The sequence below is a fragment of the Olea europaea genome, unplaced genomic scaffold (assembly GCF_002742605.1).
Source record: "Olea europaea var. sylvestris unplaced genomic scaffold, O_europaea_v1 scaffold2156, whole genome shotgun sequence".
Taxonomy (NCBI): Eukaryota; Viridiplantae; Streptophyta; class Magnoliopsida; order Lamiales; family Oleaceae; genus Olea; species Olea europaea.
The window spans coordinates 86,083-98,231 of record NW_019239545.1 but is presented as its reverse complement, the minus strand read 5'-3'; the positions used below and the strand labels follow the sequence as shown (position 1 = coordinate 98,231).

The window sequence follows — 12,149 nt, the reverse complement described above, 5'->3', positions numbered from 1 at the left end:
GGGAAGGGGCAGGGAGGGCTTTTTTGTCATCACTACCACTAATCACCCCTTAAGTATTACCAATTTCAAAATTAAAAATAAAATTTTTAAATTTTAAAAATCAGATATTTATTAAAATTTATTTATAATTTAATTAATTAAATATATTAAGGTTGCATATCTATACAAATTGGTCACATATTAACATTAGTCATATATTTTTTTCGGTGACAAATCAAAATTTTTTATGTCACAGATTACTTGATGATCACAATTCAGAATTTTTATGGGTTACAATTTGTTCATCGATTATAAATTAAAAAATTTATAAGTCACAATTTATTTATCGGTTGCAAATCACAAATATTATAAGTCACAATTTATTATATAATCACAAATTATCAAATTATTTGTCACAAATTAACAATTTTTTTGGATCACGCATTATTTCTTAGTCACAATTTATCTTTTTCATTGATCACGAATTAACTAATTTAATGGTCACAGTTTATCAAATATTTTTGTGACCACCATTACCTCCAGCTACTACCACCATCGTCGATAGAACCACCACCTCAAACAAATCAATACATCACAGGTTGGGCTGGGCAAAACCCAACCCAACCCGCTCAACCCGATCAACTCAAACAAACCCAATCGATTTGGGTTGATTTTTTAAGTTCAATTGGGTTAGGTTAGGTTGAAAAAATATTTTTGAGGTTGGGTTGGGTTTCGGGTTATGATTTAAAACCCAAGCCAACCCGATAAATTAAAAAATATATATATCTAAGGTGAAAAAAAATCTAAATAAAGACAATAGTAAAGATATGAAAAGGACTTATAATTTATAAATGTCCATTTTTTTTATATAGATTGATTTCTATAAATATAATTTACAGATGAAATGTTATTTCATAATAAAGTAAAAATTAAGAAGATGATGATGAAATGAATAAATTCCAAAAAATTGTAAAAATAAAATAAAATAATAATAATAAATAATTCATAAATTTCAAACTTATTTATACATTATTTTTCAAAATGAATTCCTTATTGCCACGCATTTTATATAACGTGATTTTATACCGCAAGCGCACGGTGTCAAGTTTTGTAGTGTATTAAGGAATTGAAAAGTGACGAACCCACAGGGATTGATATTCGACTTCCACTGAGTACTATAATTATGTTCGCGTTTACTTTATCTAGACAATTGGATGTTAAATTGATGTTTGAATGTTAAACTAATGTCGATGAATTTAATAATGCAAGAAAAGTGAGGCAATTTCTAAAGATTAAATCAGAATTTCGTAAAGTCTAGGGAGTGATTTCACCGTATTATCAACATAATTCTCAACCCCTATGGATATTTCCATTAATTATTTTCCGAATTCATAGGCAAGAATCCTAAGTGAATTCTATTTCCCCCTCTCGAGCGTCAAATAGAACATATCTCTATATTTGAACCCCAATATTTCTATTCCAAGTTAAATTTATAAAGATTATCACGCACTTGATTCTTGTTTTACCCTCAAAGAATCGCACTTTCTCTCAAAACCTACAAATCTAGGTTATATTGTTCTTAGATCACGCCTAAATTTCCCTCTCTCGAGCGTTAAATTTAGAGCATCAATTTATTCAATTGGTGATCAAGCAACTGAAAGCATTAAATAAGAACAATACAAATCAATTCTGGAAAATTAAATGGAAATACTATAAAGAAATTAAATCATGTCTCAAATAGGTTACATCAAACCCTAGATTTAATAAATTAGTTCATGATTGAGAAGAAGAACACAATAAAATATAAATTAAATCGTATGAAGAAGGAAAAGATAAGAAAAACTCAGTTTGCTGCTTGATTCCTTCTCCAAATTCGGTGATTCTTCTCTCAGTTCGTGTATCTCTTTGCCTCTCTTTCTTCAGCCGTTCAACCCTTCAATTAGGTCTGTAAATATGTATTTATAGTCCCCTTAATTTGCATTACGAGTTGGAGTTGGGCTGGGTCGAAAATATTTCCAAAAATCGTATTTTTTCCTTTCTCGGCATACAACGCCTGGGCACTACAAAAGTGGCGCCTAGGCGCTGAGTTTCTGTCTCGTTTCAGCGTGTACAACGCCTGGGCGCTGAGTTTCTGCTTCCTTTGTGGCGCCTAGGCGCTGTGGCAAGTTTTTTTTGTTGGTTTTCTTCCTTCTTTCTTCCATCGTCATTCACGTGTATCTCGATGCTTCTTCTTGTCCATTCACCTCTATGTAAATTTGACTATTTTTCACCATTCAAACTCACCATTTCACCAAATTGGTTCACCTATAAAACAACACAAATACCTGCATCAAAACGTTCTAAATTTCTCGAAAACAACCAAATATTTCAAGCTTAAGAAGCATTAAATCAATGAGTGAAATTCACTCATCAAACACCCCCAAATTTAAGATTTTGCTAGTCCTCGAGCAAATACTAAACCAAAGAAAATCATTGACAAACACAAGCACAATTAAAATCATGCACGATCACTTAAAAATAAATTTCGTTAGATGCCTTGCCTTCATGGCTCAAGGTTAAAAATATAGCATCACCTGCAAGAATTACTTCAAAACTATAATGCATAAGTCAAATTCTCGCCTATTCAATGCAAAAGGGTGTGTGTGTGGAGAGTTAAGCATAACGCTGTGCCATAATAAGTTGACCCAATTCCCAACCTTAAAAGTCAAATATTTTCTTACCTCGCTCGTGGGATTCACACACCTCCAAACTTGTTCTCTTTTCACTTCTCAAGGTGGATTCTAAAATTACTTTTCAATACTAATATCTTACACCGCTCAAGTTTGGTTAGATTTCACTGATTGCAGTTCAACATATCGACAAATGAGGACTCTCCTTATTTTTGACTGCTTCAACTTCTAGGAATCAACCAAGTTACCAACCCCTTATCAAAAGTCCAATCCTCTAAAACAAGCGTTCGGGGCTTAATAGAGGCATTTGATTTCCACATTTTCATTTTATTATTATTATTTTTTTCATATATATAATTCTTCTTTGATCACTCTTTGTGCGGGCGTATCTCCCTTAAGCTTTCTAAATGACCCCTATAGCGAGCTTTAGGCCGATAACTCTCAAATCAGATGACTTTAGGGCACTAGATTTTAAACCCTTACAGGCTTAATCATTCGAGTCATAAAGGCTACGAAGAGACGACTCACAATGAGATTATTAAAGTTGTCTTCATTGGGATCTTTTTTTTTGTGCAATGATTAGTGCAATGCCCCTTATTAAACACCAATTCTCGGGAATCGACCTCTAACTTAAGGTTTTCACCCAGTTTTCATCCTATCAGTCTCAAACAATCCATACAAAATTTAGCAAGCACAGAGTCCACATTTCTCTCCAAGTTTCCCTACATCAACTTAATCTACCAAACTGCCTATATTTGGTTTAAGGGTAGTATGATGTTTAATGGTTGTTTGGGTTTTGCACAACGCCACAATCAATTCACGTGCAAAAATAGTTTTCGTTTCACATGATTAATAAAAAATTTAACCTAAACACATAATTCATCCATAATCCAAGAATCAACACATGGTCTCAATAATATATATCATCGCCGGCAAGGATATCTAACTCACACAAGCATGCAAAAACACGAAATAATAATATTTCTTTTGACACACAAATTAGAAATTAAAAAAAAATTGCACACAATTCAAAAAGAAAATTTCACACACAGTTCACACAAAATAAAAAATTAGCACACAAGTGGACAAGTTAACCGCTCCCCCCAAACTTGAACCAAACATTGTCCCCAATGTTAAGAAAAAGAGAAAGGAAGAGGACGTAACTGAGCAGAGACATCAAGTGTCTCCGTCGCTGTCAATGTCACGGTGAGGTGGGTCGGAGTTGCGACCGGGAAGTAGTGGTGGTTGAGGGAAAGTCCTATCCGAGTAGATAGATCCCAAAACTGCATTAAACTCATTTTGGTAACAGAACTGCTCATACATGACATTCTGCAGCGTATTCATTTGCAATTGCATCCCGCGTAACTGGGCAGCGAGGTCATTGCTCGGGTCACTAGACGAGCGGGGTCTACGCGACTGAGCTGGTCTTATCTCCACTCCCGAGGGTGTGGTACTGGTGGAGCCCTGTCGGCTCATGAACTTCCAAGCCCTGCCGGCTCGTGAACTTCCAAGCCCAACTCCTAGTGATGGGTGGTTTGGGATGCACCACATCTTCCGATGAGAATGTTATAATGCCCCCATTTTTGCACAATTCATAAATCAAGCACGGGTGCCCAAGACCGCCAGTCGTTGAACCTTTCAGGGTATGCAAAATACTATTGTGAATAACCTGACCAACATCTATGGACTTATCACATTGAATAGCATAATTGAGGATCGCACGCTCCTTCGTGACTTCACTAAGGTTGCTACTCGGGAGGAATTTGGCTTAGATGAAATGATGCCACGCTTTATGTTCAACAATCATCCCAGTGGCAGGAAAATGTAGCATGTTGTCGCCAGCCCATTTCCAAGTAGTGCCCGGACGAGCTAAAACTCGTAATAGTTCACCAGGATCTATTTCTTCTTCATGCAACATAGAGTATTCGTTGTTATCCACATCTGGAAGATTGTAAAATTGATTGATGGAGGTTCTGTCAAAAGCAATCCATTTGCCCCTCACAAATGCCCGAAAATTTCTGTGTTCCTTTGCGTTAGCATAGAACTCCTGAACAACAGGAATAAGGGCTGGTTGCGGTTGTTGAGCAAATATTTGTCATCCCCTCTGTTGTAGTCATATATTTGTCGAAACCCCTCTCCTGAATACAGTTCTTGTGCACCACCGAAGTGTTGTACCGTTCCGCAGCTGCTTAACTGATAAATTTGGCTCTGTCAAAAGAAACAGAGGAAGAAGAGGTAGTGTTGCGAGCCCTCTTTGGAGGCATACTGAATTATAAACAAACCTAAGCAAAGTGCAAAAGTCAGCAATTAACTTGAGGTTACCACAACTAGAAAAACTCTCCTAAGAATTTAATCAAACACCTTGGGAGCAAGGTTATTCCATCACACTTTGCATACTATCCCAGCAATAAATTTATCCCATCAGAAATTCAATCACCACAACTCCAACATCCAAGAATCCAAATATACCCAATCAATCACCCATTTCCAAAAAGAAAAAAAAACGAAGTTTAAGTGCAAAAAAAAATAAAAAATGAAGGTATTGAGGACTTACAAGTGGAAAGATGGTGATCCCAAAGATCAAGCAAGTGGCCCCTTTACTAATTGTAGAGTATGAAATGCAAGAAAAGTGTATTAATTGTGTTACAAAAGAAAATTTAAATGGGGAAAGAGTAGAAGGGAGCAAATGTTACGGGAGAGGAGGGGAAGGAAAAAAAAATAATTCAATTAGGGGAGGAAGGTAGGTTTTTATATAAAATCAAAAAAAATATATATTTTTTTTAAAAAACAGCGCCTATGCGCTGACTTTCTGCTCCGGTTGGGGAGTCCAGTACCTGGGCGTTGAGTTTTTGAATTTTTATTTTTTTATATAATACCTTCCATGTAGTCTTTCAACGTGGTCCTTCCCCATTTCCTTTCTTGGTTCATGCTTCCAATTCGAGTATGTACGTATAAAAACAAGACGAAAATGAAATCACATAAATACGTAAAATAACGAAAATCGAAATAAATGAATTTTATGAAAACTTAAGGATAAAGCTTGGGTTGCCTCCCAAGAAGCGCTTCTTTTACGTCTTTAGCTGAACGTGGATGTGGTTTCAAGTTGGTTCATCAAGGGTAATTTCTTCCACATCCCAGTTTTCCTCTCCATAGTAATATTTGAGGCGTTGCCCATTTGCCTGAAAGGTAGACCCATCCTTGCCTACTAATTCCATTGCACCATAAGGGAACACCTTACGGATTACAAATGGTCCTGACCACCGGGATTTGAGTTTGTCTGGAAAGAGTTTCAAGCGAGAATTGAATAGAAGAACCGATTCTCCTGCCTTGAAATTCCTCTTTAGTATTCTCTTGTCATGCCACATCTTTGTCCGTTCTTTATATATCTTTGCATTTTCATATGCATCGTTCCGGAATTCCTCCAATTCATCAAGCTGCAACAAGCGTTGTGGACCGACCAATTTCATGTCTAAATTCAATTTCTTCACAACCCAATAAGCTCGATGCTCCAATTCTACCGGTAGATGACAAGCTTTCCCGAATACCAGACGGTAGGGTGACATTCCAATTGGAGTTTTAAATGTTGTTGAGTATGCCCAAAGAGCGTCATCTAGTTTGAGAGACCAGTCCTTCTTATTGGTATTTACTGTCTTTTCCAAAATCTGTTTAATCTCTCTGTTAGACACCTCTACTTGCCCATTTGACTGTGGATGATAACCCAGTGCCAACTTGTGCTTGACATCATACTTAGCTAGAAGAGAATTGAATAGCTTGTTACAGAAATGTGTACCTTTGTCGCTTACGATTGCTCTAGGCATGCCAAATCAAGTAAAGATATTTTTCTGTAAAAATTTCAACACCACCTTTGCATCATTTGTTGGTATGGCAATGACTTCAACCCACTTAGACACATAATCCACTACGAGAAGAATATACTCTTGACCAAAGGAAGGTGGAAACGAACCCATGAAATCAATACCCCACACATCAAATAATTCCACCTCAAGCATACTGGTTAATGGTAGCTCATGATGTCTTGAAATGTTTCCAATGCACTGACAGCGATCACATGTCTTCACAAAAGCATAGCAGTCTTTGAACAGATTTGGCCAATAGAAACCAGATTGCAATACCTTTGCAGCAGTACGTGTAGGACTGAAATGACCTTCATAAGGTGAGGAATGGCAATGCTGCATGATTGATCGCGTTTCTTCTACAGGGACACACCTCCTGATTATTCTATCAGCACACCTTTTGAATAAGATTGGATCATCCCACAGATATGACTTGACATCATGTAGGAATTTCTTCTTTTGATGAAAGGTCAAGCCAGGTGGCAATCTTTCAGACACAAAATAGTTAACAAAATCAGCATACCATGGGATCTTTGTTGATACAGCTAGCAAGATCTCGTCGGGGAACATTTCTCGAATTTGACTGTCATCCACCATCTTTTCATTCTCTAATCGTGAGAGATGGTCTGCAATGACATTCTCATTGCCTTTCTTATCCCGAATCTCTACATCAAATTCCTATAATAGCAATATCCATCGAATTAGGCGTGGCTTGGCATCCTTCTTTTGAAAGAGATAACGGATTGCAGCATAATCCGTGTAAATTATCACTTTGGTGGCCAATAAGGTAAGATCTGAATTTGTCACATGCAAACACTACTGCTAGCATTTCCTTCTCTGTTGTTGTGTAATTTAGTTGAGCTCCATTAAGTGTTTTGCTGGCATAGTGGATTGCCCGAAAAATCTTATCACGCTTTTGTCCCAAAACTACCCCTATTGCGTAGTCACTAGCATCACACATAACCTCAAATGGCTGATCCCAATCTGGTACTACTATCACTGGGGCAGTGACTAATTTTGCCTTTATGGTTTCAAAAGCCCGTAAGCAGTCTTCCTCAAATACGAACGTTGTGTCTTTCTCCAAAAGGTTACATAGGGGTTTTGCCACTTTTGAGAAGTCTTTGATAAATCTCCTGTAGAATCCAGCGTGCCATAAGAAACTTCGAATGCCTTTGACATTAGTGGGTGGTGGTAGCTTTGCAATTATATCAATTTTTGCTCTGTCCACTTTCAATTCCCTCGTCGAAACTGGTGGCCTAGCACAATACCTTCTTGTACCATGAAGTGGCACTTTTCCCAGTTGAGAACTAAATTCTTTTCCTCACAGCGTTGCAGCACTAAGGAGAGATTGTGAAGGTAGTTATCAAAAGACGTACCAAACACCGAGAAGTCATCCATAAATACCATGATTTCTTCAACCATGTCTGCAAAGATTGCCATCATGCATCTCTGAAAAGTGGCCGGTGCATTGCATAACCCGAATGGCATCCGTCTGTAGGAAAAAGTTCCATAGGGACAGGTGAATGTTGTCTTTTCCTAATCTTCTGGTGCTATAGCAATCTGGTTGTAGCCCGAATATCCATCAAGAAAGCTATAGTAAGAATAGCCAGCTAATCTGTCCAACATTTGATCTATGAACGACAATGGGAAATGGTCCTTTCTAGTTACCTTGTTCAGTTTCCTGTAATCAATACACACCCTCCAGCCAGTTACTGTTCTTGTTGGAATTAGCTCATTGTTGTCACTCTTAACTACTGTCATCCCTCCTTTCTTTGGTACCACTTGCACTGGGCTGACCCATTTACTGTCTGAAATGGCAAAAATGATTCCTGCCTTCAATAGCTTTAGAATTTTCGCTCGAACCAGTTCTTTCATTGCTGGGTTTAACCTTCTTTGATGTTCGATGGATGGCTTGTAAGACTCTTCCATGAGGATTTTATGCATGCAGATTGTAGGACTTATCCCTTTGATGTCAGCTATCGACCATCCCAAAGCAACCTTATGATCCCTCAACATTTTCAATAATCTATCTTCTTCGTCTCTAGTGAGTGATGAAGAAATAATCATTGGAAATGCAGAATTGTCCAAAAATGCATAGCGAAGGTGATCTGGTAAGTGCTTCAGTTCAATCTTACTGCTTTTATTGATTTCTTTGTCATCTACTTCCTTTGACTGTTGAATATCCTCACAGTGTGATGGGTTTTCCACAACTGATGTAGACTCAAGAGCCAATATGTAATCAACCAAATCCTTGCTCCCTATGTACTCTCCAAAAGTGCTAATATCATCCTTGTTGTACTAAACATCATACATTGCTCTAGAGGATCTTTAATACATAATTTCTCATCTCTCACAGCAGAATCAATGAAGTCAATCCTGTGGCAAGTGTCATTGTCATCTGAGTAATTCATTGATTGGTAAATGTTGAACCTCATCTCTTCTTCATTCACTCTCAATATCAATTGTCCTCCTTGTACATCAATTAATACCCTTCCAATTGCTCAAAATGGCCTGCCTAAAATCAGTGGGATTTCCTGATCTTCTTCCATATCCAATACCACAAAATCAGCTGGGAAGATGAATTTGTCGACCTTTACCAACACGTCTTCAATAATCCCTCGTGGGTAGGTGAGGGACCTATCAGCTAGTTGTAGAGTCACTGTTGTTGGCTTGACCTCCCTGAGGCCTAACTTCTTGAATACTGATAACGGCATTAGGTTGATGCTTACTCCTAGATCACAGAGGGCCTTTTCAAAGGAAGAGCTTCCAATGATGCATGGAATAGTAAAGCTGCCCGGATCTTTTCTCTTCTGAGGAAGTTTCTTTTGAGGAATAGCGCTGCATTCTTCTATCAATTTTACTATTTCATATTCCTCCAATTTTCGCTTCTTTGACATCACTTCCTTCATAAACTTTGCGTAATTTGGCATTTATTCCAAAGCATCTGCAAAAGGAATATTAATGTGAATTTTCTTGAAGATTTCTAAAAATTTTGCAAATTGATTATCAAAATTTTTCTTTTGAAAACGCTGTGGAAATGGAAGTGGTGGTGTGAGAATTGGTGGGTTGTCAGGAAAGAATATGGAGTAAGGTCTGTGGGCCTTATTTATTTCTTTGGCCTGCTTTTCTTGTTCTTCTACTACTTGTTCTTTCTCCTTATCAGGTGTGGGGTTGCTATCTTTAGTAAGTTCACTTTCTTCAACTTGCTTGCCACTCCTTAATACAATAGCTTTACAGTGCTCTTTTGGATTGACCTCTTTGCTAAGACTTCATTGAGGTAGCTAATTGACCAATTTGCACTTCAAGATTCTTGATTGTGGCTCCCATGTTGGACACATGTGTTTCAATATTATCTAACCGTGATTCATCTTTGTTGAAGCGTGATCTTATCTCAGAAATGAACTTCTCAAGGATGTCTTCCAATGGTGGTTTCCCATCAGAATTCTGAGTGTTGAATACGAGTGGAGGTTGAAGTGTGTTTCTATTGTTGCCATATGACAAGTTCTCATGATTCCTCAGCCCTGGATGATAGTGATTAGCTTGGTAGCTTCCTCTTTGATTGTAGTTTCTACTGTTGACGTATTGGGCCTGCTCATTTGCAACCTCTGTCTCTTGGTGTGATGAAGAAGTACTCATGATTGAATCTACCTTCTGTTGATTTTCTTGAGTGGTAAGCATGACTATCTGGTTTGTGAGTGATGCAACCTGAGCAACTAGTGCGGTGATGGGATCCACTTTATGAAGTCCTGCTCCTTTCTTTACACCCGATCTCTCACTTGGACATTGGTAACTGTTGGTGGCTATATCATCCAATAAAGCATATGCAACCTCTGCTGTTTTAGCCATTAAAATGCCTCCCGCAGCTGCATCTACCATAGTCCTTGTCTGCCCATTTAGCCCATTATAAAATATCTCAATTTGTACCCATTTCTGGAATCCATGTTGAGGACATCTCCTAAGCAAGTCTTTAAATCTTTCCCAGGCTTCATAGAATGGCTCGAAGTCGAGTTGTTTGAATTGGCTAATTTCACCACGAAGTTGAGCTGATTTAGAAGGTGGAAAGTACTTGGTGAGGAATTTCTGGGCCAAATCATCCCAAGTTGTAATTGAGCCATACGGTAGTGACTGGAACCAAGCCTTTGCTTCATCCCTTAAAGAGAATGAGAATAGGCGGAGTCTAATTGTATCTTCAGTAACCCCATTCATCTTCACCGTTTCACAAATTTCCAAAAAGGATCCAAGATGAGCATTTGGGTCTTCTATTGCAGCACCCCCAAACTGATTTTGCTGCACCATATGTATCAACCCTGACTTCAATTCGAAATTGTTTGCAGCAATTGCTGGGCGTGCGATGCCGGAATAGTTATCATTGACAACCGGCCTTATGTAGTCCCGAATAGCCCTTTGTTGGTTATCCTCATTGGCTGCTCTAACATCCTGTTCTGTCATTACTTTTCGTTCATTTCTTTGTATGCCTCTGAGAATGCGAAATGTGCGTTTTGGTTCAGGATCAACAGGCAGTAGAACTAGGTTTCTCGCCCTTCGCATAAACAACTGAAAATAACCACAAGGAAGCTCTTAAAGATAGACACAAAAAGAGTAAAATAAAAATCACGGTAAAAATAAAAATCTAAAGTAAAATGAACGCCGATTGGTAATAATCTCAATTGAATTCGAATAAATCAATCCCCGGCAACGGCGCCAAAAACTTGCCACGTGTTTTATATAACGTGATCTTATACCGCAAGCGCACGGTGTCAAGTTTTGTAGTATATTAAGGAATTGAAAAGTGTCGAACCCATAGGGATTGATATTCGACTTCCGCTGAGTACTATAATTATGTTCGCGTTTACTTTATCTAAACAATTGGATGTTAAATTGATGTTTGAATGTTAAACTAATGTCGATGAATTTAATAATGCAAGAAAAGTGAGGCAATTTCTAAAAATTAAATCAGAATTTCGTAAAGTCTAGGGAGTGATTTCACCGTATTATCAACATAATTCTCAACCCCTACAGATATTTCCATTAATTATTTTCCGAATTCATAGGCAAGAATCCTAAGTTAACTCTATTTCCCCCTCTCGAGCGTCAAATAGGACCTATCTCTATATTTCAACCCGAATATCTCTATTTCGAGTTAAATTTATAAAGATTATCATGCACTTGGTTCTTGTTTTACCCTCAAAGAATCGCACTTTCTCTTAAAACCTACAAATCTAGGTTATATTGTTCTTAAATCACATCTAAATTTTCCTCTCTCGAGCGTTAAATTTAGAACATCAATTCATTCAATTGGTGATCAAGCAACTGAAAGCATTAAGCAAGAACAATACAAATCAATTCTGAAAAATTAAATGGAAATACTATAAAGAAATTAAATCATGTCTCAAATAGGTTACATCAAACCCTAGATTTAATAAATTAGTTCATGATTGAGAAGAAGAACACAATAAAATACAAATTAAATCGCATGAAGAAGGAAAAGATAAGAAAAACTCAGTTTGCTGCTTGATTCCTTCTCCGAATCCGGTGATTCTTCTCTCAATTCGTGTATCTCTTTGCCTCTCCTTCTTCAGCTGTTCAACCCTTCAATTAGGTCTATAAATATGTATTTATAGTCCCCTTAATTTGCATTACGAGTTGG

At 37.5% G+C, this 12,149-nt stretch overlaps 1 protein-coding gene across 1 annotated transcript; it reads right to left on the bottom strand.

The window, feature by feature from the left end:
- Positions 1-9,763: 9,763 nt before the first annotated feature.
- Positions 9,764-10,951, bottom strand: LOC111380514. The gene has a single exon (XM_023004098.1). The coding sequence runs from the start codon at positions 10,949-10,951 to the stop codon at positions 9,764-9,766; it is 1,188 nt and encodes a 395-aa protein (XP_022859866.1).
- Positions 10,952-12,149: the final 1,198 nt, after the last annotated feature.

Bases quoted from the DNA above. Each gene is read 5' to 3' on its own strand.
- LOC111380514 (XM_023004098.1), bottom strand. From the start codon at position 10,951: ATGACAGAACAGGATGTTAGAGCAGCCAATGAGGATAACCAACAAAGG.